The 26,554-nt window shown below is 39.3% G+C and overlaps 2 protein-coding genes across 2 annotated transcripts in view; one reads left to right on the forward strand and one right to left on the reverse strand.

Annotated features, from left to right (window-relative positions):
- Positions 1-26,554, forward strand: part of LOC108899331 (gap junction beta-7 protein-like) — a 494,318-nt gene that overhangs the window by 452,146 nt on the left and 15,618 nt on the right. The gene's annotated exons all lie outside the window — the stretch shown is intronic.
- cenpe (centromere protein E) lies at positions 612-26,498 on the reverse strand. The gene is made up of 55 exons (XM_018699727.2): positions 26,303-26,498; positions 24,778-24,890; positions 24,560-24,649; positions 24,339-24,457; positions 24,132-24,251; positions 22,556-22,637; positions 22,396-22,463; positions 22,245-22,319; positions 22,058-22,109; positions 21,814-21,901; positions 21,264-21,393; positions 20,850-20,975; positions 20,590-20,736; positions 20,361-20,508; positions 20,138-20,237; positions 19,504-19,864; positions 19,298-19,354; positions 18,673-18,840; positions 18,383-18,457; positions 17,688-17,756; positions 17,106-17,237; positions 16,201-16,378; positions 15,909-16,063; positions 15,526-15,819; positions 14,978-15,124; positions 14,583-14,753; positions 14,106-14,267; positions 13,823-13,972; positions 13,499-13,717; positions 11,971-12,087; positions 11,753-11,869; positions 11,438-11,659; positions 10,960-11,040; positions 10,649-10,732; positions 9,930-10,091; positions 9,508-9,741; positions 8,466-8,549; positions 8,216-8,332; positions 7,878-8,111; positions 7,495-7,716; positions 7,301-7,396; positions 6,768-6,848; positions 6,041-6,166; positions 5,746-5,937; positions 5,152-5,361; positions 4,725-4,934; positions 3,923-4,108; positions 3,460-3,636; positions 3,141-3,241; positions 2,717-2,814; positions 2,378-2,513; positions 1,955-2,280; positions 1,809-1,847; positions 1,529-1,585; positions 612-833 (listed from the first exon to the last, which is right to left on the reverse strand). The coding sequence occupies exons 1-55, from the start codon at positions 26,356-26,358 to the stop codon at positions 742-744; spliced, it is 7,653 nt and encodes a 2,550-aa protein (XP_018555243.1). The 5' UTR covers positions 26,359-26,498; the 3' UTR covers positions 612-741.

Raw genomic sequence — 26,554 nt, forward strand, 5'->3', positions numbered from 1 at the left:
GGGTCACATGGATTATTTGGACTGTTGGAGTCAAGAATCACCAGCCAGATTAAATTTAACGACAGGCATAATATGTATTGTATCTCTCTTTCATATTAATGTGTTCTCTTTACTATCTCCAGTTTTTTTTTCCAGTTTTGACATCTTCGACTCATGGTCTGTGCACAGAGCTGACGTTTGTTTCAGTAGATAACTATTCTCTGCCTGCTAATCCCTGCAGCTCTGCTGCTCAGACATCTTCAGAGAACTCACATTATGTGAAAGATCTGTATGACCTCATCATTCTGCTTCTCTAAGGCTTAAATGTAAAAACAGGTGGAAGGACAGCTGACTGTAAAGGAGATTTTCGTGCTTTGAGACCTGTTTAAAGGAAGCAGACTTACCATCGTTTGACATACGTGAAGAAATAATACAGTCTCTCCAAACCTTTTAGGAGATCTTCACAACACACAGACCTCTGGCTCAGTCTCTCCATAATGATGTACAGTGTATATATAGTGTATATTTGGTAAAGAAATGATCACAACATTACTCCTGAATACTCTGAATCCAAAAAATATATTCTGTCCTGAGTACATCCTACATTCTGAAATGTGAAGAAGACATCAGAGTCTAGAAGCAAGAGCAGTTTTATTATTAAAAGAGTAAAACAGAATGAGAAAAAACAAACTGCTAGAAACAATAAAAAGCCAGAAACATTAAAAAGACAAAACCATTTAAAAATATTGCACATGGTATGTTTTACTGGGTTTTACACATATCCTCTTGTTTTGGGGACTGAGGCCACCACTCCTCCTTTCTGGCTGCACTGGCACCTGCACCTGCATCAGCATCTGTAACACACCACACTTTAATCAGACAAATGAATAGTCAAGTAACATGAATCCTACTACAGTATCAAGCAGTAATGGCTGGACTCTGTTTCAGTCATCCATCAGTGTGTGTTATGTAGGACACACCTCAAAGACTCAGAGCAGATATTAGGATCCGAGAATTAAAGCACCAGCTTTATAATGCTGTACACTGTTGCTTTTTAAGGTTATTAAACATGATCAACATTTTGACATTAAAACATTATAATACTATTTAATCCTTTATCACATTTGTGATAAAGGATTAAAACTTGGTTTAGTAATAACTGGAAGCCTATTTTAACCAGGATAAGGAAAATACAGATACATTCATAGGAAAGACAAAACAGGAATCCTTAAGCTAAGTAAAAATAGTAAGAAAAGATTTAATAAACACAGATTCACCAATTATCAAAATCAACGAATTAACCGATTATCAAAATTATTAAAAAGTATCTTGAAAGTTTGAGATTCCAACTCACATTTTGAGATGGTAGGTCAAATGTTAAAGTAGTAAGATAGTTGATTTTGACTTATTATCTTGTAAAGCTGACTTGTTCAATATCATTTATGAATTGCGTCACCATTTCAACTTCATTTCAACTTCTTAAAATTATCATTTAATATCCCTTTCATGTTTTATATATAACCCTGGTGCCATAATTGAGCTTCCATACCGCAAAGCAGGTTTTCTTGTTTAGAAGATAATGCTTGTTCTGCAGACAGTCCTAGTCCTGCAAAAGAAACTTGATAGCTAAACAGAAGCTCAGTGCAAAAGGTTGCTCAGGGTAATTCAAAAAAGGAAAAGAAGTGAATTCAGTAGTTGATGAAAGTGTGCATCTGTGCTGATTCATGTTTTAGGGTTCAGTGGAAGACTGATAAAGTCCCATCACCCCATGCTTCTGTTCATACAACCCCAGTGATCCCGAATACATAGTGTGATATTGCAGCAGTTACCCTTCTCTGCATCTTGTGCATCAGGAACATGGGACACTTCTGGCAAAACAAACAGCTTGGGTCTTCATAATGTTAAGAAAATCATATGGGAGAATGACAGACAAGCTACTCTATAATGTAGGTGAACTGTGGGGGAGGCAGCTTACCTGGAATGGTTCCAAGGCTGGAGTTATCAAAGAACTGCTTGGGACAGGTTCTGGACAGCAGCTCTGAGCTCCCGCCCACATCAAAAAATCTGCTTTTGGGGGAATCGAGCAGAGAGACCTTTGGAGAACCCAGCAGCTTCCTGGGAGAATCCAGGATCTTCTTAGGTGAACTAAGGAAGTTGGAGCAGTCTGAGGTCATTGGAAGGCCCCTCTTAATGGGAGTGCAGGGTGATGAAGGCCTGTCCACTTCAGCTTTGCTCTTTGCCTTCATCTTGATGGCTCTACTCTTCCACTTGTTGATCTCTGCCTGCTGGGTAGACACCAAACTGTAGAGACAGGGACAGATGTCAGAGCAGGAATAAAAGATGCAGTGAATCACATAAACTATCCCAGTAGCTCTACCTTCAGACTGGTTAATCTTACCCTTCCAGCTCAGTTATTTTCAGCTGCAGCTGTCTGACTTCCTCCTCCAGTTTGGTCTTCTCCAGCAGAATGCTGCTCTTGATCACCAAACCTCTGGGATTGGTGAGTTTAGCATGAAGGTCCTCCCCCTGCAGGACTGAATTCAACATAACTACATTAGTGTTATTCGCAATTTGACCAGTCTTACTCTTTAAATAGTTAACAAATTCACTTTAAAGCTACATCAATCAACTTTTAGGGGCAGAGTTAGCAGCTTCATTACTTACTTTAGCTGCAATTAAGTATAAATACATTTTCATGCAATTTAAAAAACAACATACAGAGACACTGCTGACTTACACGACTCCTCTCCTTGCTGTTGTGATCTCCTCAAGGTCTCCCTCAGCTTCCTCAATGAATCTTCCTTTTCATTCAACACTGTGGTCATCCTCTGGATACTGAGCAGAGCAAAACTCTGGTCAGAACAGTCAGTCATGGCACAAATAACAAATAAACCCCTTTGTGTTTTTTCCTTGGACAAAGTGGACAGCTGAGAAGGCTTATGACCTTGATCTGTCAGAGGTACAAAATACTACTAAAATGTTCTGGACTGTCAACAGGATTCTTGACAGACATAACATAATGAAACCTCTTTTGCAATCTGACACATTTAAAAAAACAGTGAAAGAAAACCTGACATTACAGCAACCCATTAGGTACAGCCAACTAATAAGGCAAAACAAGAATAAAACAAAGGGTTAAAATGAATCATAAGGGCTCTTACTCTTGTTGGTGTTTATCAGTTGCTGACCTCAGCTCCACCTCCATTTTGAAGAGTTTAGTCTGAAGTTTTTCAAGCTCTGCAGCACTCGGTGATGCATTTTTCTGATATGGAAAAGGACAAATATTACAATATAAGCTGCTCAATGTAAGTTCAATGATTAACATTTAAACTGCTAAAACAAAACAAAACAAAAAAAAAGAATGACACACAATACATTAGGTCAGAGTATAATGTAAAAGTCATCAAACCTCTTCAACCAAACTACAGGCTGGTACTAAGTCCTTTATGATGGGCCTGAAAATGAGATCTTTAGACAAACCTCAGACTCTCGCAGTTTGCTCCTGAGGGTTTGGATTGTTGTATCTTTCTCCTCAATTTGTGCACGGCTGTCCTGCAGCTCTGTCTGCAGGAGCTGAGTGGCTTGTTTATGGTTGGACACCCTGTTATTGGCTTTTATTTGTGCCTCCTTGAGCTGCTCATTTTGTTCAAACAGTGCCTGGAAAATGGAAAAATATAGACAATTAACAGACAGGTTTCCCAGTCATGCCATTTTGAGATGAGACACTGGAAGCAACAGTATTGGCCCACCACAAACTGTGAGAGAAAACACTTATTTTCAAAGGTGGGATGTACAGAAAACTAACAAGTAAGATAAGTCAGAGGTTTCTCATCTCCTAGAGATGTAGGTATTTAATCCAAACTGCTTACAACCTGAGATTTGAATACAGTGGTGCCTGGTACTAATTGATGACACCAATCATAAGAAAATAAAGCAGACATACTTTGACTTTTTCTTCAGTTTGCTGGAGTTGCAGAACAAGTTGCTGGTTGTCCTTCAGCAGGGAGAGCTCTGTTTTCAGAGGAGCTCCCTCCAGCCCCTGCAGCAGAGTAGAACTTTTGCTTTTCTCCTCTCTGAGCTGAGAATCAGCGTGAGCCTTCAGCAGCTTCAGTTCTTCAAACAGGCCACTCTGTTCAACAATGATGCCAGGCAGGAGGAACGTTGAAGATATGGAATTAGAAAGAAAAGCAACAGCATTATATATTATGGAAAACTGTGACAATTTGTTAATCACATTTAAACCAGTGGAAATGTTACTAGCGTTATGAATTAGGATCATGATTTATTTTTAAAATAAAAAATTACCACCCATGTTAAACAGTAGTGTGCACAGTCAGCAATATATTCAACAATAAGAGGTAAGTATTTCAGTTTCCAATGCCACTGTCCTTTAATTGCAGTATATTATACTGTTACAGATGTACCTGTGTTAATTTTGTATTTGACTGGAAACCATCTACAGATAACGTTAATTGTTTCATGGGGAAAGAAACACAACCATAGTGATAAAGTACACAGTGACAGACTATCATTGGCTGTATGTCAGATTTTTTTCCATTTATATGCAGTGGTCCAAGACTCTTGCAAAAATAAAAATTGCACAAAAATTCCTCAAAAGCTATTCATTTGAACTGCTTTGCATAAAATTTCTACAGTATTGTAGACATCCTGTTATCTGAGCGACAAACCAAAAACAGAACCTCCATTCTAAGAAATGATTAGAAAAGTGAATGTTAAACACCTACCTGCAGAGTCACCTTCCTGCTGTTCACTGCAGATCTGCGGTCCAGCTCACATTTCAGGATGCTGTCGAGTCTGCTGAAGTTGATTGGCTGGGTGGTGAGCACGGCCTGTAGCTGCTCCTTGAACTTCTCCCGCTCTCTGATCTCAGCTGACAGCTCACTGGGATATGAAGCCATGTTGGCCCAGAGCTTCTCCAAAATACTGGCCATTTTCTACAATGCCAGCAGAGTCAGCATAAAGTTTCAGTACAGCAATGTTGGAGAGATGGATATATACTGAGAAATGACATACAATCACTTATAATGTAGAAGTCACAGGTTTGACAAACAGGACCTTTATGAGGTTTGTGTCATCAAATCTTCCTCCTGGCTCAGTCTATACTTACTTATTTAACTTAATTATATGACAACCTTTGAGACACATTCTCACCTGCTGATAGAGCTGCCTCTTGTCCAGCAGCTCAGTCAGTCTGTGTTCCCACAGTGTGTGGAAGTCCTCATATTTGACAGAGTAGCTGGGTGCCTGCGCTCTACACAGCAGTACATCCTGCAGCCTCCTCTCCTCAAAGACAGTCAAATCTTTCTTCACCAACTCCTCAAACAGATTCCTGTAGGCCTGGGCCTGAGCCTGTAGGTGTTCCTGGGGAGGCAGAGAGCACAAGCGTTCAGGTTAAAATAAATGGTAAATGGACTGCACTTATATAGCGCTTTTCTAGTCGTATCAACCAAAGTGCTTCACACCACAGGCCACATTCACCCATTCACACACGCATTCATAAAGCACTTCTTCTATACATACAAAGTTCCCTCTAACACATACACACACATTCACACTCCCACACCGACTGCATCAGTGCCAATCTGGGGTTCAGTATCTTGCCCAAGGATACTTTGGCACATCAACTGGAGGAGCTGGGGATCGAACCAAAGATCTTCCAGTTGGTGGGCGAGCACTCTACCTTCATAGCCGCCACCAGAGTAAGACCTTCATAAAATTTCAAATAGAAAAAATATTGATATTTACGGTAATGTTTCCCAGTCTCTGAACAGTCTGTTGCCCCAGCAGACAGATAGCACTGTAGGTATCCATGGTGGGTTTTGGAAGAGAGGTCACATGATGCTTCAGGGAACACTGCATTGTGAGGGCCTTGTCCAGGGATGTGGAATTATATTTGGAAAAAGTGTCTATGAAGTGCTGGAATCCTCTGAAGGACTCCTGCAATGACATCAGTACAGTGGTATAAGGAGTTATGTTAAATTCTTAATGTTGGTTTTTGTCTTTCAGCTGCTGATTAATAAAAATTCTGTGGTGACATTACCTGAAGCTGCTGAGTGGAGTCGTGCAGCCTTGATGACACGGTCTCCTTGACTCCGGTGGTGATCTGAGCCAAACTATTCAGCTGCTCTTTGAGGTCTGAGATGGTTGTGTTGGCCTCACTAAGCAACTGAAAAAAGAAATAATAAATAAATAATCTGTTTTTCTGTACAGTATTGGATGCTCATGGCCCTTGTCCATCACAAGTAATGTCTAGATTACAGTCAGCCTTAATGTTCTTAAGACATCTCTGTAAATGTTTAAGGGATGTGGTGGACCATCATGTCTGTGCTGTGGATATGCTGCTCTTTCCATACTAAAACAACTTGATGCAGTTTACTGTTGTGCCCTAAGTTTCATTATGGAAGATCAACATCCTACTCATCACTGTGTAGTAAATGAAAAATGTAGGCTGGTCCTCAGTGGCAACAAAAGGAGAACTACACTCTCTCATTCCAGTTTGAAATGTTTCCAACTAAAGCAGCCTCAGTATATCACATTTCTTCCCTAATTTAAAGCTAGTTCTCCAATACCCCACTAATAAATACTGAGCCACCTAAAACTTTAGTCTCATCTCACTGGATGAACTGAGGATGAACGTTTAGTTCTGTAACTTTTCAGATGTGTCAGAATCAGAAATACTTTATTTATCCTTTGTGGGGAATTGTTGAAATACAACAAAATAGCGTGCAACTATTTCTGGTGCTTGTCCTGTAGGACTGTAGACAAACCTGCTGTAAGGCATCTGCCTCAGCTTTAGCATGGGTTTGTTTCTCCTTCTGCATTTGGAGCTGCTCCTCGAGCTGTTGCACCTGACAGCACCAACAGAGACAGTTACAGGTCATTCAGAACAGGCATCACCATAAACAGTAATGTTAACAGAGGGATGGAGATTATTATTGATTTCTGTGATTAAAAAAAAAAAAACACTGGAATGTTTTTTTAACATGTAAAGGATGGGCTTTGTTAGAGATCATCCATCATCTCAGAGGCCTCCTCATCCCCATACCTCAGATAGTTACTGATTAGAGAGAACACTTCACAGATAAAAGACACATTTAAAACAAACCTTTTAATGAAACATATCTCTGTGTGTCTTGTATGACAACTGTACGAGTTGTTCTCCAGGCTACCCATTTCTCTGTTTCCAGTTTTAATACTAAGCTAACTGGCTGCTACCTGTAACTTCATATGTACCTGGCAGATATAAGAGTGGTATCAAACTATTCCTCTAAAACTTTGCCAGTAAATGCTTTGGACCTACTTCCTGCTGCAGATTGGCCTCTTGTTGTTCTCTCTCAGACTGCTGCTGCATGTTCTGTTGCTCCTGCTCACTCAGTTTCTCCTGGATGGCTGACATCTGGATTTGGAAGAGAGCACAAATTAACTGACAACATAGAGCTGCTGGTTTAAGTAACTGCTGTTGAATTGTTGTTATCAATGACTGCACCAGTGTACCATCTCCACCTTGTCCTCCAGTTCTGCTCTGAGCTGCTTCTTTTCCTCACTCAGTCCCTCCAGTGTCTCCAGCAGCTGATCTCTCTCCTCACTGAGAGACGTCACTCTGCACAAAAGCTTCTCCATTTCCTCTGTGGAGCTCTGATAGCTGGCTTCCTTCTCAGAGTATAGACTCTCTCTCTCTGCTTCAGTGCTTTCCAGTTTCTCTGTCAAAGTCCTCATCTGTGAGCAGTTAGAAGGACCATTCATTCAAGTGTGTCTTTAACTTCAGCCTAAAACTATGTAGAATCCAAATATCCTATTACAATGGTTATCAGATACAAAATATATAGCAGCTGTGCAATAGATGCTGTTTTATAAACGTAAAGTTATCCTTCACAAACCTCACTCTGTAGTGTTTCCATCTTGTCCTCCAGCTCTTCTCTGAGCCGCTTCTTCTCTTGTCTAAGTCCCTCCAGTGTCTCCAGCAGCTGATCTCTCTCCTCACTGAGAGATGTCACTCTGCACAGCAGCTTCTCCATCTCCTCTGTGGAGCTCTGGCAGCTGGCTTCCTTCTCAGAGAGCAGATTGTCTCTCTCTGCTTCAGTGTTCTCCAGTTTTTCTGTTAGAGTCCTTATCTGTGAAGAATGGAGCCATGAAAGGGTCATCCTGCTCTGAAAGCATGAAAATGTTTCATAAAAACAATTCTTCCCATTTATAACAAAGTGTTTTAGACACAAACCTGTTGATCTAAAGAGCACCTCTTCTCCTGACTCACTTTCTGAAGATCAGAATTGATCTGCTTCTGTTCATGAAGCTCCTCTTGGACTGACTCTAGAAGCTCTTGTGTTGTGGAAGTCTTAAACAAAAAACATCATCCGAAGCCAAATTAGGAATTAGGAAAATAAGAATGTGTTAAATTCGCAAAACCCACTGAGACATTGTCAAAAAAATGTTAAGTTGAAATCACATATGATGCCCAGATCCCTCACCATATTCATTTTTTGCTGTAGATCATTTTCCAGCTCATTCCTCTGCTCAGTAACAGTCTGTAGAGATGTACTCAGCTGTGCTATCTGTTGAAGCAGATATGGGCCAATTATTCATTTCTATCTCCTTTTGTTTGACAAACCAAGCACAAGACACAAACTAAGACATTTTTGACAGAGCACACAACAGAAATTTAAACAAAACTGGAAGAATTTAATATGAACTGCAAAATGTATCATACTGATGGATAAAACCACAGTGCCCCATCACTGCTTGGCTCCAACATACTTATCTGACAAAAATAGACTTGTCATTGCTCTCTGGTGGAAAAACTATGCTACTGAGATAGCTTCTAATAAAGCAACAAATCTGTGCTATCAACTTTTACCAATTGAACTTTTTCTCCTCTTGATGACGATCTGAATGTTGAAAATCGGCAGTGCCGACTCTCCCCATATAGGTATACCTCACTGTGTGGAATGCTGGGATTACTTTTGTGTGAGGCCAGGGAGGCTGTGGCACTGACAAACTGAGCTGATGGCCTGCCATTACTTACAATGACACTTAATGTGAATCATTCACATCTGGCCAATATACAGTCTGCTTAAGTAGGTCAGTACTGGCAGAGATCAAGTAGACTGATGAGAGTTTTTAATCCGACCTGATAAAACTGATGACAGTCTCACATTAGCTTATATGAATGATCTTAATTATGTCCACACAGAGAATTTCACAAACATTAAATTTGGTGGAAAGAAATAGCACTGGTATTGAACATCAGTACATCAGTATACCTACTAAAAATGATAATGATGATATCCATCATGGGGGTGTGTCAGTTGAGCTCAAACCCAATAAACATATTAAAGGTCAAAATAACATACAATGAAAGTGTCATTATTGCCATAAAGGAAGATGTTCCTTCCATTAATGTGCATGTGTGGAAGTTGATCCAAATTGGCTTTGAATCAAAATGTTTTATCTCAACTGCTATTATACGCACAAAAATACATGCAGTTGTGCAATGGATGCTGAGTGACCAACCTCACTCTGTAGTGCTCCCATCCTGTCCTCTAGCTCTGCCCTGAGCTGCTCCTTCTCCTCTCTCAGTCCCTCCAGTGTCTCCAGCAGCTGATCTCTCTCCTCACCGAGAGACGTCACTTTACAGAGCAGCTTCTCCATCTCCTCTGTGGAGCTCTGAGTGTTGGCTGTCCTCTCTGACAGCAGACTGTCTCTCTCTGCTTGCACACTCTCAAGCTCTGCAGTCAGACTCTGAATCTGCAAGGAAAGACCTAATTGTAATCTAAAATATTGGCAAGAATGTGCAATATCTGTATTTGAATAAGCTTGTCTTCAAAAATCTGGCCAAAATCTAAAGTTTAGTTGGTAATCACAATCTATTCGAGAGGGAACGGCCAGCATTAGACAGCAGGTTCATTCTGTATCTTCATGTATAAAAGTCCTGCCTGATTTTGAAGTTCTTGTATCTGTATTGTACTCTGTGCATCATTCCCACTGGCTGGTCTGCTCTCCAGCTCTGCCCTCTGACTCCTCAGTATGTTGATCTCATCCTGAAGAACTTTGATCTTCTCCTGAGAGACCCTCAGCTCCTCCTGGTTCTCGATCATCTGAAATATATCATTACCACAAGTTTACAAGTAAAGATAAATGTGATTTATGTACAAATCATTAAAAAGGAGAGAATAACCAGGGGGTGGGGGGTAACTTGGCCTGTCTCACTATTAAAAGCTGCAACAGTTTGTTGCTTAATTGATTAGTCAATCAAAGGTGTGTGCGCCTTTCCAAATCATGTCCAATCAACCAAATTTACCACGAGGGCTCCAATCAAGGTGTAAAACATCTCAGATGTGATCCTGAGAAATGGGAGGTACCTGAACTAAATTTCCAGTGTCATTAGTAAAGGGTCTGAATACTTATGGCAATGTATTCAGTTTTTCCTTTTTCATAAATTTGCAAACATTTTTCAGTTTTGGCTTTGTCATTATAGGGTATCAAGTGTAGATTGGTGAGGGGATGGCTTAGCATATGCCAGCAAATTAATGAAATGTCAAAAAGTGAAGGGGTCTGAATACTTTCAGACTGCATTGTAATTAAAATCTAAACCGTAAAAGTCCCAATACGTATGTGTAGTAATTAAAAGATAATGAGGGGAGGGAAAACTCACCAGTTCTACATTCTCTTGAAGGTCAAACTTCAACTGGCTCACCTCCTCCTTGGTCTTATCTAGATACTCTTCCAGCTGTTGGATCTGAAATGCAATGGAGAGGTCATTAACATTTTCAATATTATTCAATTTCTTTCTCGCAAGGCCTTTATCCACCTGAGAAAACAGCAGAATACATAGGCAACAATATGAAAATCAGTGCAGAAAGATGGACATGATAGAACAGTAGTTTTGTTTGATGCTGTGGGGACAATGAACTATAAATACAATAAAAAGTCACTGTTGTAACAAGGAGAATATGTGGATCTTACCTGTAGAAGTCGTTCAGCCTCCTGCTCTTCTTTCAGTGACTGAGGCTCACAGCTGAGCTGCTGCTGCAACTCACACTGCATCTACATGACAGAGAGAGAACACGAGAGAATGTGACCTCAGTTTGTAGCAGGGTTTTTAAACTTTTGACTTTCTGAATTTTGGTATTTTTCTCCAGTTTCCTGGATTTCTCATCATAAGTTAAGTTTGATAATAAAAACATTGTTTATTAGTTTTTTAAAACATTTTTTATATTTGAACAGACTTTTGTATAACGGCTGCAGTGAAATGTCAATGAGTTTTGGAGAAAGCATTTTTGTCTCGGTGCAAGTGATAATCTTCAGTGTTTGAACACAGACACACATGCTGAAAATCCCAGGTTTCAGCAGACATTTGTCCTGGGGTAAAGGACCAGATTTTAGCAAAAATGCACAGGAAATACCAGAATCTTAATTTACAGCTTTCAGTCCAGGCTTTTACCATCTCCATCTTTGCCTCCAGCTCTGCTTTAAGCTCCTTCTTTTCCTGTCTCAGTCCCTCCAGTCCCTCCAGCAGCTGATCTCTCTCCTCACAGAGAGACGTCACTCTGCACAGCAGCTTCTCCATCTCCTCTGTGGAGCTCCGACCACTGTTCTCTTTCTCAAACAACAGGACATCCCTCTCTGCTTGTGCACTTTCAAGCTTATCGGTTAGAAACTTTGTCTGTTTAAAAAGAAATCATACCCAACTACCAGTTAGAATACAGACAATGAAGGATCAGTTTTAAAAATGCCCTTCCTTAACTTTTGAAGTCACCTGCTGCTGTAAGTCTGCTTCCTTCTGCTCATACAGTTTCACCAGATCAGAGTTCTTTTGTTTCTGCTCTTGCAGCTCCTCTTGAAGAGAATGTAGAAGACACTGAGACTCTGCAACCTAAAATATATATATACACACATTTTTTTCATTTATTTATTTGTTTATTACTAGGTATATTACACATACAGCTTTTGTGAAATATGCTGCAAGAAACAAACCTGTTGTTCTAGCTCAACCTGCTTCTCTCTGCTTATTCTTTCCAGGTCAATGTGTGTTTCATTCAGTTCTCGGAGTTGCTCTTGAAGTGGTTGTAGAAGGTTTTGAGTCTTTGTAGCCTACAAATTAGAGAAACAGTTGCAAATTTTCTATTCACCCACAGAGGAAAGCTCTTGAACATCACAGACGCTGTGATCACACATCCTAAAACACTAACTAATGTCAATGCCAACTAATGTCGTGCAAATAGCTCATAAATATATAGTTTAATTTTTCAAAAAGGCTCAGTTATTTCCTTAAACAGCTGCCAACTGTAGGTTTCAGTAAATGTAATTCAGGAGGAAACAGTTAATTTATGGGACTATTTTTGTGTGGATTAATCCATATTGGTGCTCAAGTGTATTCTGCAGCAGTTGATTATAAGTACAGTGCCTGAAGGTCAACACAGCAAAAATCACAAAACAACATTCAGAAAAAACAACATTTCACAAAACGGAAAGGGTAGGGACAACAGTTCTTCTTTGTGATTGGACAGAATCCCTGTGAATTCAGAGTTTATCCAGTGATGTGTTCAGTGGGTGACAGAATTGAGCATAAGGATTCGACAGAATGATCTTAGAGAGAGAAAATTAGTGTATAGGCTATACAGTGAGGGTACGTTTTACTACGTTCCTACGTTTTCGATTAATTTGTGCGCACAATATAAGTTTATAGTCCATACAGAGAGCCATTACAACATTCTGGCTTTCTCACACTTTATCTGTGTGTCTATACTATACTGTATAAATATATATATAGAGAGAGCATTAATATGAAGGCCAGTTTCCCATGCGCACGCCCTCTCTCTCTCTCTCCAGCTGCAGCAGTTTAGCGAGGTATAGACACACAGATAAAGTGTGAGAGCCCCAGTCTGTTGTAATGGCTCTCTGTATAGACTATACTACGTGCGCACAAATTAATCAAAACATAGGAACATCATAAAACGTACCCTGGCTTTATAGCCTCTACTACTCTCTATGATCATTCTGTCGATCCTTATGCTCCTAATCCTTATCAGCCACCAACCGTGAACACATCACTGGATAAACTCTGAATTGAATTGAAATTCTGTCCAATCACAAAGAAGAACTGTTGTCCCTACCCTTTCCGTTTTGTGAAATGTTGTGTTTTCTGACTTGTCGTTGTGCATAGACCTTAAGGGCCACTGTAATAAAGGGACTGAATCAACATAAACTACATTGTGTTCATGGTATCAAAGGAACACATCAGTGTACAACGGCAACAGTGTAGCTCACTGATGTGTTTTTAACAGTTTTTGAACAACAGAGATCTGTAGCACAGGATAACATATATCAGTCTTTTTCTTGATTTTGTTGACAAGATGTAGGAAGCCAGGTCAAATTTTATCTATATAGCCCAATATCATAAATCTGCCTGAAAGGGCTTTATAATCTGTACAGTATTACAACACCCTCTGTCCTAAGACCCTCAAACTGGACAAGTCACAAATATTAAACAATGTTAACGTACCATCATTCTGTCCTCCAGTTCTGCCCTGAGCTGCTCCTTCTCTTGTGTCAGTCCCTCCAGTGTCTCCAGCAGCTGATCTCTCTCCTCACAGAGAGACGTCACTTTACAGAGCAGCTTCTCCATCTCCTCTGTGGAGCTCTGAGTGTTGGCTGTCCTCTCTGACAGCAGACTGTCTCTCTCTGCTTGCACACATCCAAGCTCCTCAGTCAAAGTCTTAATCTGTAAAGTGTGAGAATAACTGCTCTGTGAGTGCATTTTTTCCTTTTTAGTCAAGATTTGATTTTGTAATTTAAAAAGTTTTCTGATGCATCAAGAGTCTCTTACATGTGTTTGTAGTGCCTCCAGCTGTGCACTCATCTCAGTGACAGTACCATCCTGTTTGGATGTTTGTACAGTCTCCAACTGTCTGATCTGCTCCTTCTGTTCACGGTTCTTCTCCAGAGCTGTCCGCAGCTCTTCTTGATTCTCAATCATCTGTTTGATTAAAAAAAATCTTTTGGGCAAAGTCATGCAGAGACAAAAGACAAATGGCAGAAGCCTAGAACAGCTGACGGAAGTGAATGCATTTTAAAATTTGGACTGGCATAGCAGTCACATGATAACTGACCATCTCCACATTTTCCTGTAGGTCCAGCTTGAGTTGGTCCCTCTCAGCACTAAGAGAGGCCACAGTGGAGAGCAGCTTCTCTATCTCTTCTGCAGAGCTCTGAGCGCTGGCCATCAGGAGAGTCTCTTTCTCACCTTGGATACTCTGCGATACACTGCGCATCTGTTTACATTGACACGGAAGGATTAGTTAAGCTAGTTTAGCTAGAACAAAACAAAAATAATAGCCTTTACACACTGGTGGCTTTTTTTGTGTGATTAATTTGCACATCAATATATTTTTTCAAACCTGTTTTTGTCATATATTCTTTCACACAGAACATGAATATTACACAGCGAAAATAAAATAAAATAATTTGCATCAATGATTTATTTAAGTTGTGAGAGAGGATGGTCAACATCATAAAATGTTTAAGAGATATCAGATTTGTCTTGTCATTGAAATCATTAGAAAAATTGAAGCCTCACCATCTCCTCATTTTGCTGCATGGTCCATCCTGAGCTGGTCTCTCTCTGCAGTCAGAGATGTAACTGTAGAGAGCAGCCTCTCTATCTCCTCTGCAGAGCTCTGAGCACCAGCATTTGGCTCAGACAGGAGAGCTTCTTTCTCAGCTCGCACACTCTGAAGCTCCTCAGTCAGCTGGTTCAGCTAGAAATATAAAAGTAGTAAAACAAAACTAAAAAACACTTTCATGTATATTTACATATGGTATATACTACTTAACTGATCTAGTTTTCATTTCAGGAACAATTTTGAGAGAGACGAGGAACATGAACAACAAGTCTGACAGAGTGTAATCATATAGAGGAAGTCAGCATCATCTCAACCTTAAAAGATGATTTAATAAAATAAAGTATCATCAATGTTCATACTTGCTCTTGAAGTTCTTTGCTGATCTCCTCCTCTGTGGTTCTAGAAACTTCACTGTCAGCAAGCTTCTCCTCCAAATCCTCCATCAGCTGCTGCATCACATTCACTTTTTCAACCAGTGACGCTCTGTGCTGCTCACTCTCCTCAAGCTGTAGGGAAAAAAGTAAGTGAACTGGTACATTTAGACTAATATTTCTATGCCCACAGAATTGAATAAAATGTGTCACTTAAGAAATTACAAAGACACATTTCCTTATTCTGAGCAGACAAAGAATATCAATAAATTAAATATTAGTTTGCTTAGAGGCTAATGGATCTCAGTGCACTACAATTTGACAGATAAACCTTTTTTCAAAACTGTGCTTAAGTTCATGATATTAATAGCTGAGATGGCTGATAGAGAGACAGTCCACACAGCTCAAGTAACATCAGTTAGGACCAGATTCTACTGAAAGGAGATTGCCAATTAAAAACCTAAAAGATTTTGTATTTTCAAAGGTAAGATAGCGCTAATTGTTTAGAGCATCCATATTCATATTCTGTAGCTTACTTTCAATCTTATCTCTTGAATGCTAGCCATAAGATGACTCCTCTCTGCATCAGAGCTCTCCAGGTCTGTGCGAAGTGAATCCAGCTGCTGTGTTACATCAGCACACTGCTGGCTCAGCTCATTCTCTCTCAGAGCAGCAGCAGTAAGGTCTGCTTGAATTTTCAGAATCTCATCCTGAGATGTCTGCAGGGAGCTTCTGAGCTGCTGAGCCTCCTCCTGATACTGAGCTTGGGCTGAGATCAAGCTGTCCCTCTGAGTCTGAACAGTACACAGCTCCTCGGTCAACTCACAAACCTGAAATGACACAGAATGAAGCCACATGATTACTGTAATATACTATCCTCTATTGCACACTATCCCTTGAGGATGTCTTGGGGACTTACTTGCTTCATCAAATTGTCCACCTTATCTGGAAGAGTCTGAAATGAAGCCAGCTCCTCAAGTTGAGCTCTGAGAGCTCCCTCTGCTTTGCAGGATGCTGCCAGCTCTTTATTCAGATTAGCCACTGTCCTTTCAAGTTCCACACAGTCTATCAGATCTGGAGACAGATAATATCTTACAACTCCCAATCTGAGTGCACTGCAGACTCTGAGCATATACAATGAACTGAATGTCTGCACTCATAGCCTGTTTTGCAGAGTTACATGATATAAACAACTTTGACTTTAAACCTACTTTTTGGGACTTTGCCATCTAGCAGAGCGGTGAGCTTGGTGTTCTCATCAAATGCAACATTCAGCTCCTTTTGGAGATCGCTCTGCATCTTTTTGTAGCGTGACTTTTCTGTCTCAAGTTGAAAACGGAGGCTATTCACCTCAGCCTCCATCTTCTCAAATTTGGCAGTAAGGGTCATCTGGAGAGGAGATAATGACACTAAACTAAATAAAAATGATGCAGAGATTGGTCCTGGTGTAACTTGTACACCTACAACAACAACAACAAAACAAAGACAAAGACAATAAATGCAGAAACACATAGGTCTTAAAAGCAGAACACGAACTAGTTGTGTGTAAAAAAAAAAAAAGTTCAGCATGATTCCCTGTCAGATGAATTAACTTTGTTTTGATTTTCTCTGCACAACTAATTTTTCCTTTGTTAAAATGAACTGAACTATAGGTGTCGACACTAAATAACTAATAATCATAATAGTCATAATCATAACATGTAGTATTACCTCTACATTCTATACTACTGAGTAAAAATAGACAGATTTTTAACAGTGATACACCCCTCCCAAGTAAATAAATCTTTGTTTGGAAGATATAATATGTACTTCCTCTTCATTTAATGACTTTTTTATGCCTTTGTTAAATGGCACCGGTATGACGAAAAACGAGGGAAAAGATGCAACAAATGTCCCCATTGTATATGAAGTGATGACATTGCGATTTATGTTCTGTATCCTATCCGCAAAGAAGAAAACTGAAGTGTAAAAACCCCATCTCTTCTCCCACATTCAGAGACGACCAAGTGTATGCAAACACTATTTGCCTTTAGGTCAGACAATTAGTTGACCAAAACTTAAACCACTTTGAACATTTTAACCACTTTAACTGCATTGTCAGGTTGCAAAATCGCACATTCATCTCCTCCAGAGTGATGTTCTGACTGCGCAAGAAAGCCCATTCCTTCTTCGTATCTCTGCTGACTCCCTCTGCATCATCCAGAGAGCGACGAAGCTTTGCCACCTCCTGCACCAGGTCCTTGCCATTCTGGAAGGAGGAAAAGTGAGAGAATTAACCTGTTTAATGACAGAGGTCACCTGTTTTATTATTGATCACTACAACTGATGTCAGCTGCTTTCAGTTTTTACACTTCAAGACAACTTAATCTCTTTCAGTGCTTCAGACTTAACCAATACTCCCATATATCACATGCAAACAACTAACATTTTCACTTAAACTATACTCCATCTAATCATATCAGTGTGTTCTTTTATATCTTATATTTACAATACCTTTTTGTGTAGTAATGTTGTTATATAGTGTCGCATGGTATAGTGTATGTAGTGCTGTATAATATAGTAGTGATGTTTATTCTTGAGTTACTACACTTAAAGCGGAAAGAAAAGTGAGTGAACCCTCTGGAAATATGTACTGGCTTTCCATTGCACATTTACGATATTGACATGTAATTAGTAAACCACTGAACCTAATCCATACCATATTCTGAAGTTCCTCTGCAAATTCAGTTTTCTTCTTTAGCTCCTCAGAGAGTGTTTCTAGTTTGGCCTGGAAAAAAACAACAAATCAAAATATTTAACCAAGCTGCAATAGTTTTTACTTGCAATGATAGGAATCAAATATTTTTGATTTCAGAATTTCTCACTGTTTCCTTAGTATCTTAATATTAACTTGTCAGTGAAGCCCACTAAAAATTGAAAAACAAGTTGAAGTGACCATTCAAAATACAAGTCAGATCTATCATTTGACTACAGCACCCATTCTTTGTCAGAAGTTGTGGCTCAGGAGCTAATCACAAAGTCAGTGGTGCAATCCCCGGCACCTCCAGTCTATGTGTATATGTGAATGTGAACATAGTGTAAAGCCCTATGAGTTATCGATGTGACTAGAAAAGCTATATAAGAGCATTAGTTACCATTCAATTCCAACACATGGTCTGCTACATTTGGTGTTACTGATCTCATAGAGGGCTGGGATTGTAACAACACTGTGACCCAATAGTAGATTGGGACTTGGACTGTCAGCAGTTAACACTGTGACACATGAGACGATAAGATGATTCAACTCAGGTGAAGAATAGTGTATGTTCACTGTTACTGACAATATCATCACACAAAACAAATTCATATACTTTCTCAGATTTAATAAACCTGAGAAGGAACTCGTCATCTCACCTGTAGCTCCTGGTATTGGAGTTCGGAGGATTCAATGGCCTTCTTCAAGCTGGAAATTTCATTTTGCAATTCACTCTGCAAGTTTGCACAAACAAAATTAAAAGTGTCAATAAGTAAAATCAAATTTAAAACGTTCAGTAATGGAAAATTATTTGGAATAAAAACTAAACAAATATATTTAAATGAATTAAGCAAATGAAACCCAAACCCAATATATCTATCTAACTCTACTGCCCTCTGCTCCAATTACTACAAAAGCAGTCTGAAGAAAATCTAATCAATAACTTTACCTCCTGCTCCTTCCTGAACTCCTCCTCCAGAGATTTGAACTCATCCATCTCTCTCTTCTCCTCCAGCTCCTGTGACAGAGCAGTTTTCTCTTTCTCCAGACTTTTAGTCTGCTCTATGAACATCCCCAGCTCCTGCTTCAGATAGTCTCGCTCAGTAACCACCATGTCCTATAAACATACAATTTCACCTGTTTAAGTATAAGAAAGCATTTACCCTTAAAATGTATTGCCCTAATGTATTCTTCATCGCTAGTGGCTTGGATAAATGCTTATCATTAAGTCACTGAAATAGTTCCCTTCTTTTATGTAATTCTAAATGTAGAATCATGCTCATGTCAACTTTGTACATTAATAAGTCATCTGTGATTTAACAGAAGTTGCAGTTGCACTGCTATAGAAATACATTTTAATGCAAATAAACAAATAACCAATGAGGAAACATTTTAAAGCTTTTGTTGATGTGCAATGTGAAACAAATATGTGAAACTGCAATTTTTTTTCTTGAAATCCAGAATTGGCTTTTTCAGACTTAAGCTTGATTGATACTTCTGCATTAATATGACCACTAGGCCACAAGTTGTGAGATTAGATATAGTCACAGCAAATGTGCTCAAGCAAAAATAACCTTCTCTGAAGCCAGAGTTTCACACAGCTGGATGGTTTCTGCAAACTCTCTTCTCATCTGGAAAACAAGAAATTAAGATAAGTACTGAAACAAGCGAAACACAGCTAAGTCAGAGTAAAAACAAGGAACAGTATGCAAAAGGAGTCATTCATGCTGTGATGTAATTGAGGATTTCATCTCTCTGAAGAGGTTTAAACACAGCACACCTGCTCAGTTTCAGTCTGACCATGGCTCTGTTCTTCAAGCTGTCTCTCCAGATCTGCCACTCTCAACTGCAGCATCTCCACTTTTTCCATGGCATCCAGTTTCTGCTGAGCTTCTGTTTGTTGCTGCAGCTCCAACTCTGTTGCCCTCTGTTCTGCTGTCTGTATTTTCTTTAAGGCCTCCTGTATCTGTTGAGACTCTGTTTGCAGTTGCAGCTGCAGCTCTGCCACTCTTCGATTCAATGTTTCTACTTTTGTCATGGCCTCCTCTTTCTGTTGACTCTCCATTTCCAGTTGTAGTTCCAGGTTGGACACTTTCCCTGAAAGCTCACGCATCCGGTCTGGAGACACAAAGTCTTTGGGACTGGTAAAGAGATAAATATACAACACTCAAAGACCAGGGTTTTATTGTATACAGTAACTTCAAGCTTGAATTTGGGTAGCAGTAAATATACAGTATAAAAGCCACATGGTGAAATGGCAAAAAGTTGCCCTTTGTCAATTTCAGTATGTCACAGTGTGAGCTGGTGTGTGCCAGTTACTGCACAACATTCAAAACCTGATTTGGATGCCTGGTTATCATGGCAATGGTTGAAGCAATAACACATTCAGTGACAACTAATGTAAAAACATTCACCTGTCTCCAAAGCTTCGAACAGTGACAGAGCTCTGACTGATCTCCATTTCATCTGACGGCTCATCAGGAATCTCCCAATGAGTGTCAAAGTCCTCATCATCTGTCAAAAGAAACCAAGTGTGCATTAAACCAATGATGTGCAGTTGTCTGAAAATAGGCATGATAAAAAGATTTTGATTTGCACTGGGCAGAGAGTTTATATATTTTATGCATTCAACCTTACCTTCACCCAGCTCCATCAGGCAAGAGCGATCAGCTTTCCTCTTCCGAATGAAAGGATCTGCAAAGCTGAGGTCAGATGAACCATCACAGGCAGATGGACGAGCAAGTCTGAGCATTTTTCCTCCCCATGTAACTCTGCGCTTAGGCATCTTAAAAACAGAACAAGATCATAGCTGTTATAATTAAGAGAAAGGTATAGTCTAATGACACATTTATTTTTTAACAGATACCTTTTTAAAAGGAACCAGGTTGGAGCTAGTGACAAGAAGTTTGGTTAGGTTTTTGATCCTGTCCTCTTGTTCTCTCTGGAGTTGATCCTTTTCTTGGAGCAGCTGGGAGAGAACCTCCTTCTCAGTCGCTGTGGTCTGTGTTACTGATGGAAACCTGTAGGAGGGCACCGAGAAGTCAGTCAATACAAAGTTCAGCTGTAATGGAACTCGCAGAGATGAGCAAAACAGAACATGATTGAAGAAAAACAAAGAGTGGTGATACTTACTTCCTGAAGACGTCGTTTGAGGTCTACAATCTCATTGCGATACCTTTTGAGCAGAGCCCCGTCATCAGACACCTCTGTCACATGGGGGTCGTTCTTCATTTTCTTTGCAGTGCTGGCAAACTAATATAATAATAACATAACATCATCTGCTTTGATCAGTCTTATGCTTGTTCTAATGGTTTGTGGTTTCTCAAAACAGTTCGTTCTGGACAGACTGTTTTGGATATTGGGTGCAGATTCAATCCACATATACCAATGCAAAGCTGCAGTGTTTCATTTTACATAAATGTACAGAGGATAGAAGCAAACCTTTTAAATGTACTATACTATTTGAGTTTGTACATAACAGTTGAATATTAAAATGTCAAGATAGCTGTAAGGAGCTGTGCAAGAGAGAAATCCACCAACCTGAAGAGTGCTGAGGGTCTCATCTAGAGTGACAGGAGTGATGGTGCAGATGATGACTGTTTTAGCGTTCCCACCCAAGGAGTTCTGCAGGATGCGGGTTAATTTACTGTCTCTGTAGTTTGTGAAACCCCTGTAGAGAGAGAATATCTAGCAAATGTTACAATGTCCAAATGATTAAGACATAAAAGAAGCTGTTAATAACGTTAGTAACATGTTCACCCCCAAATAATGGAGGTCTGGAGATCCAAATATTTTGTCTGCAATCATAAAGCCATTCAAGCAATTAAGGACACAGAGTAAAAGAACAGTTCAATATTTTGGGAAATATACTCATTTACTTTCTTTCAGAGAGTTAGATGAGAGAATTGATATCACTACCAGATACTGACATTATGACAACTGGTGATGTTCTTGTGCTGCAGGCCAGTGAAAATATATCTGGAGCAGTAACTCAACAGCTGCTGAATGTATCAATGGATGATTCAAATTACACAATAATAAGTTACATTGGTAATGTAGTAAATGCACTGAATGTCCATCATTTACTCACTTCTGGCTTTCATCAGTCAGTTTCTTGATCACTTGGCCGAGTGTGAACAGGCTGCGATTGATATTGCAACCTTCTTTAAAACGTGTGCCTTAGACATCAAAACAGATGGATTACTATAAACTCATTGTACGCTGTGGTGTATACACAGTAAACACTAACATAACATCAGGCCTAGTACAGCATGCATTTCATGTGGCTTCAATCAATAACTTAAAAGGATTCTATGAATTAAAATCCACCTTACCTTCAGCTCCTGTTTGACTTGCTCTCTCAGATCCAGCTAGATCAACTAAATTCTAGGAGATGAGGCAAAATTGCTAGTGAGCAAACAATGATTACAATACAAACTGTGCTACAGAGAAAAAGATAGAAAGCAAACTTAACAGAAAGACAGACAACAAGCAAACAAAAATAAAAAGGAGCTAGCTTACCAAATGAGACACAATAATGGCTCCATCTGCATTTTCACCTGATGCTGGGTCACTCCTTTCTCGGCTCTCCAGGATCTAAAAAAACAAAACCATGAAAAATCCAGATTTCCTCTGAATCCTAAATGTTACTGCAGGGTGTGGTTTTGCTTACCATTCGGAAAATGGTGTGTGAGCGGCTACTCCGCTGGTTCATTTTTGTTTTTCCGTAGTGGCGGTTCTCTACAAAGGCAGATTGTGCAGAAAACATGGTTATTACACACAGTGTTATGCACAGCATCATTTTCCTGTTCATTAATAACTTCAGGTCTTACTTTCTCCTTTCCGAATCCAGGCTAGGGCTTGTGCAGGAGATGTAACCAGCTCCTCTGTCAGGTCAGCCACGTAAATGTTTTTCTACACATAGTAATTATCAAGACAGAATCACAATGATGATTTAAAACAAGAAATAACTTATTTTTAGAGTTTCTACCTTTGAGTGCTACTAGACTTTGAAATATAGAACTAAGGATGTTAGGCCAAGTGTAATATTTTAAGTCACCTCCAAACTTTAAATGGGAGTCACCTATCACCTATCTTTGAGTCTGGTATGTAATTCCAATAAGATGTCCACGGTTACACCCTCCCTTACTGGTAAATGGCTCTGCAATTCAAACCTCAGTCTCCCCAGTTTGTAACACAGGCTTTCTATTAAATGTGTGTAGTCTCCAAGCTCAAGCTAAGATAACCCTGATGACATCATCAGGGTCATTTTCTGTGTTTTTTAACCTCTCTCCAGAGTTACAAAAACATTCTAAAACTGTTTTCACAGGCTGAGTAGGTCTTGTCTTAGGGTTAGGGTTACCATGGTAAGTAAATTGCCTGTTTAAAAAAAAGAACTGATTGATTTTTCAGCCGTGCCTTTTGACAGACATATAAATCTTGCTGTTTTCCTTTTTTTTTTACTGCTTTGCAAAGCACCGTAAAGTGGATTTAACAAGTACTTTTAGAAAAGGATAGATGGAATCATTATTATTTTTATCCCTCTGTTACTTGACTCTGTCTGGATTCTGATAACCAGTTTCATTTTAGATCTGGTTCCTGGTTGGCAACATGCCTGGATTTGCTAAACTCTAATGCTAACTAATCTGCAATCAAACTGTTGGTCTAGAGTAGTAGACACATCAGCATACAAAATGATTCAGGTAGGTAGCACTAACTGTCACTTGAAATGACAGCTATCCATTAAGCTGTCACTTATTACAGTTAATTCTGTCAGTAACTTGATCACAAGCCAAAATGAACCTTAGCTGTTGTGCTCTTTACAAGTCAACATCTGTACTTAGAGGAAAAAGAAGTGTCAGTCTGGATTAGGGGTCGGCCAATGTGGTTTATTCAGGGCTGACACAGATACCAATATTAGTAATCAAAAGACTGCTAACCGATATTGTTGCTGATATACAGTTGCAGTAAAAATTAAAATATTTGTATCAAAATTAATACACAAACTCCAACACAAAACTGAAATTCCTTTAAGTATATGTTCAATTAAAAGACAACCTTTCAGCATTATCCTAAAACAAAAAGTGTAGCAGCATTTCACAGCTCAAGACCATAGAGTGGTGACTACAGGCAGAGGTGGCTGCATTCAGAGCCAAAGCAGCACATTTTTAAATTAATTTAATTTATTGGCTATTGAAAAAAAACTGTTGCAGATTACCATAAAAATGCTAAGTATAGGATGTGATAATAGGCCAAGCCAATAATCGGTTGATCTGTACTCTGGATCATTACTCTTGACAATTCAATAAAACCAACAGAGTCATGAATCATCCTGACTAATGACCTACCTGACTGTAGCAAAACAATTCCAATGTCACTGAACACCAAAACTCTAAATAGCCCACTTACATTGATTGTCTCTCTGACTTCCAGAGGTTTTCGCTTCCAGCTGTCAACAAGCAGATCAGTCACGGTCTCATTGTAGATCTCCATGTAAGACACCCTGAGAAGGAACTCCTTCTTAGGACACTTTGGGCAAAAGAAAAGCATAGCTTAGAATAAACATTATTGCACAATAAGTTGTAGCATGTTTCAAACATATGATACAGTCCTTACATTTTTAATGGTCTGGAAGACATCTTCCACAGCCAGGGGAATAACTCCAGGAATATGGTCACTCCCCATCATGGTGAAAGTCTTTCCAGACGAAGTCTGTCCATAAGCAAATATAGTTCCTGTGGATCAAACGCAAAACATATATAAACAAAATGTACACCATGCAGTGTGTGGGATGAAACAACATGATACCACAACTATATTCAGCCTACATTACATACCATTGTAGCCCTCAACAGTGGAAACAACCAGAGGTTTTGCAATGCCCTGGTACAGCTGACTGGTTGTTTCTTCAGCAGTGAACACACGGTCTGACAACAGAGGAGGAAAATGGATGTGTAGTACATTTCCATTACTATGACTCTATAATAAATGTCTCAAAGGAATCACAATATCCAGTAAACACATATCTTAATCCTGTACATGCAGCAAAACATACCAAAACTAAAGCTCTTGGTGGAATTCCCATCATCGATCTGATGAATTGACTTCTTATCAGCTTTCCAAAACAGCTGAACAGGTTCTGCACTCTCTGATGACGTACTTTCTTCCCTGTAACAAGGACATAGATTCAAGGTATATGTGGAAACATTAACATACTTTCTCACCAACATCTTCAAGAGACAACTTTTGGTGTTGCTTTATGAGATTTATCTGGCTCTTTAAAAAATACCTGATGATTTTATGAGCAAAGGTTGGGACACCACACCTTAAATAAAATTTTATATTTGCAGGAAAAATCAAGCACTCTTTTGTCTATAAGATCCGTATGTGGTGAAAAGTCTCTGGGTAATGTACAGTCTGTCAATAATATGACAGATTACAGTCTATATATGAGAAAGTGATTTGTTAATTTAGAGATAAGCCAAGTGTGTATCAGTGCACTAGTGCACATACTGCTACAGTAGCCATACTAACCATCTAGTCCTCATCCTTGAAATTTTTCTCTCATAAAGCTAAAACATTCTTTAGACGACAGGAGGAATGGCAATGTCTGTTCATGTCAACAATCCACCACTTTGGTCCAGGCTGAAGTATCGCATCAACTACTAGATGTATTGCCATTACATCTGCCATTACAGACATTCATGTCCCCCACAGGATTAATTGTAATCTGTTGGTCCCCCTGGCCTTCCTAACTAGTGCCAAGATGAAACAATAGAATAAGTATGAAACAAAATACATTTGGATTTGTAGAGAAATTAACTGAATCAATGTTTTGCATTACCTTCTTTGTAAATGTAACAGACAATAAATCATTTTTGTTGGAAATTTGCATTAATGAATATGAAATTTAGCTTCATACATTAGTTATAAAACTCAGAAGTCAAATCTTCGTTGTCTTCTGGGATATCAAGATTCCCCCAAAAAATGCAATTCCTGTTAAAATAGTTTCTATTTCTCACAAAGGGCTCAATTATTGTCAAGATCTTTCCTATGTACGACAGAAGATTTGGGACTGTGATGCTGTATTATAAGTTCCCCTCAGTGACCGAGTGGAAAGCTAACGTATTTACTAGTGACGCTTACACTGATGGGCGCCTTGCTCCAATGAGTACTTGGAAAAACAGGAGACTGGCGCCAACTGCGTCATCTCTAGTCCCTTCAGAGATAATTTTACTGTACGTTTCGTTTCATTACAGCAATGCATGTAGCTAGCACAAAATAAATAGCCAAACCAAACAAACAAATCGGGAGTTATTTTAATGCATTATCAGAAAAATGAGTTAAAATGACCTCTAAACTTCTATGGCCCCAGAGCACTAACTTAACTTAGTTTAGTTAACGTTGGATAAGATAAAGGTGTGAGTAATACGTTTTTACCGCTGAACTTAGATACACAGTTATCGTTTGCTAAAAAAGACTCGTCCTTACCGTCCGAATTTTAGCTAACGGCAGATAACTTACAGTTGGCATTAGCTTCTCCTAGTTGACTTGGGACGCACTGCTGACATAAAACTTACCTCGCAATAAGCGGACGGACTCGAACACAAACTTTTACAGCCGACTCTTCTGTCATTTTTCTTTTTGACAGTAGCTCACCAAACAAAAATTAAAACGCAAACAAATACATTTCTTTTAGATGGCAATAAACTATACAGGTCTAAGCATCTGATGTGTAGGCACCAGCGGCGACTCCCTTTGCTTTTTTAAAAATATCGGCTTCTTTGTTTTGATTGGTCAACGTCATTGGTGGACAGTTCCATATGGTGTGT

The sequence above is a fragment of the Lates calcarifer genome, linkage group LG7_1, assembly GCF_001640805.2.
Source record: "Lates calcarifer isolate ASB-BC8 linkage group LG7_1, TLL_Latcal_v3, whole genome shotgun sequence".
Lineage (NCBI taxonomy): Eukaryota > Metazoa > Chordata > Actinopteri > Centropomidae > Lates > Lates calcarifer.

Bases quoted from the DNA above. Each gene is read 5' to 3' on its own strand.
- cenpe (XM_018699727.2), bottom strand. From the start codon at position 26,358: ATGACAGAAGAGTCGGCTGTAAAAGTTTGTGTTCGAGTCCGTCCGCTT. The intron at 10,733-10,959 runs GTAAGATCCACA...ATTGCATTTCAG, and splicing joins AGGCTGAACGACTTCTACAG to ATCCAACAGCTGGAAGAGTA. The intron at 834-1,528 runs GTATGGAAGCTC...GGTGTGTTACAG, and splicing joins ACAAGAAAACCTGCTTTGCG to ATGCTGATGCAGGTGCAGGT.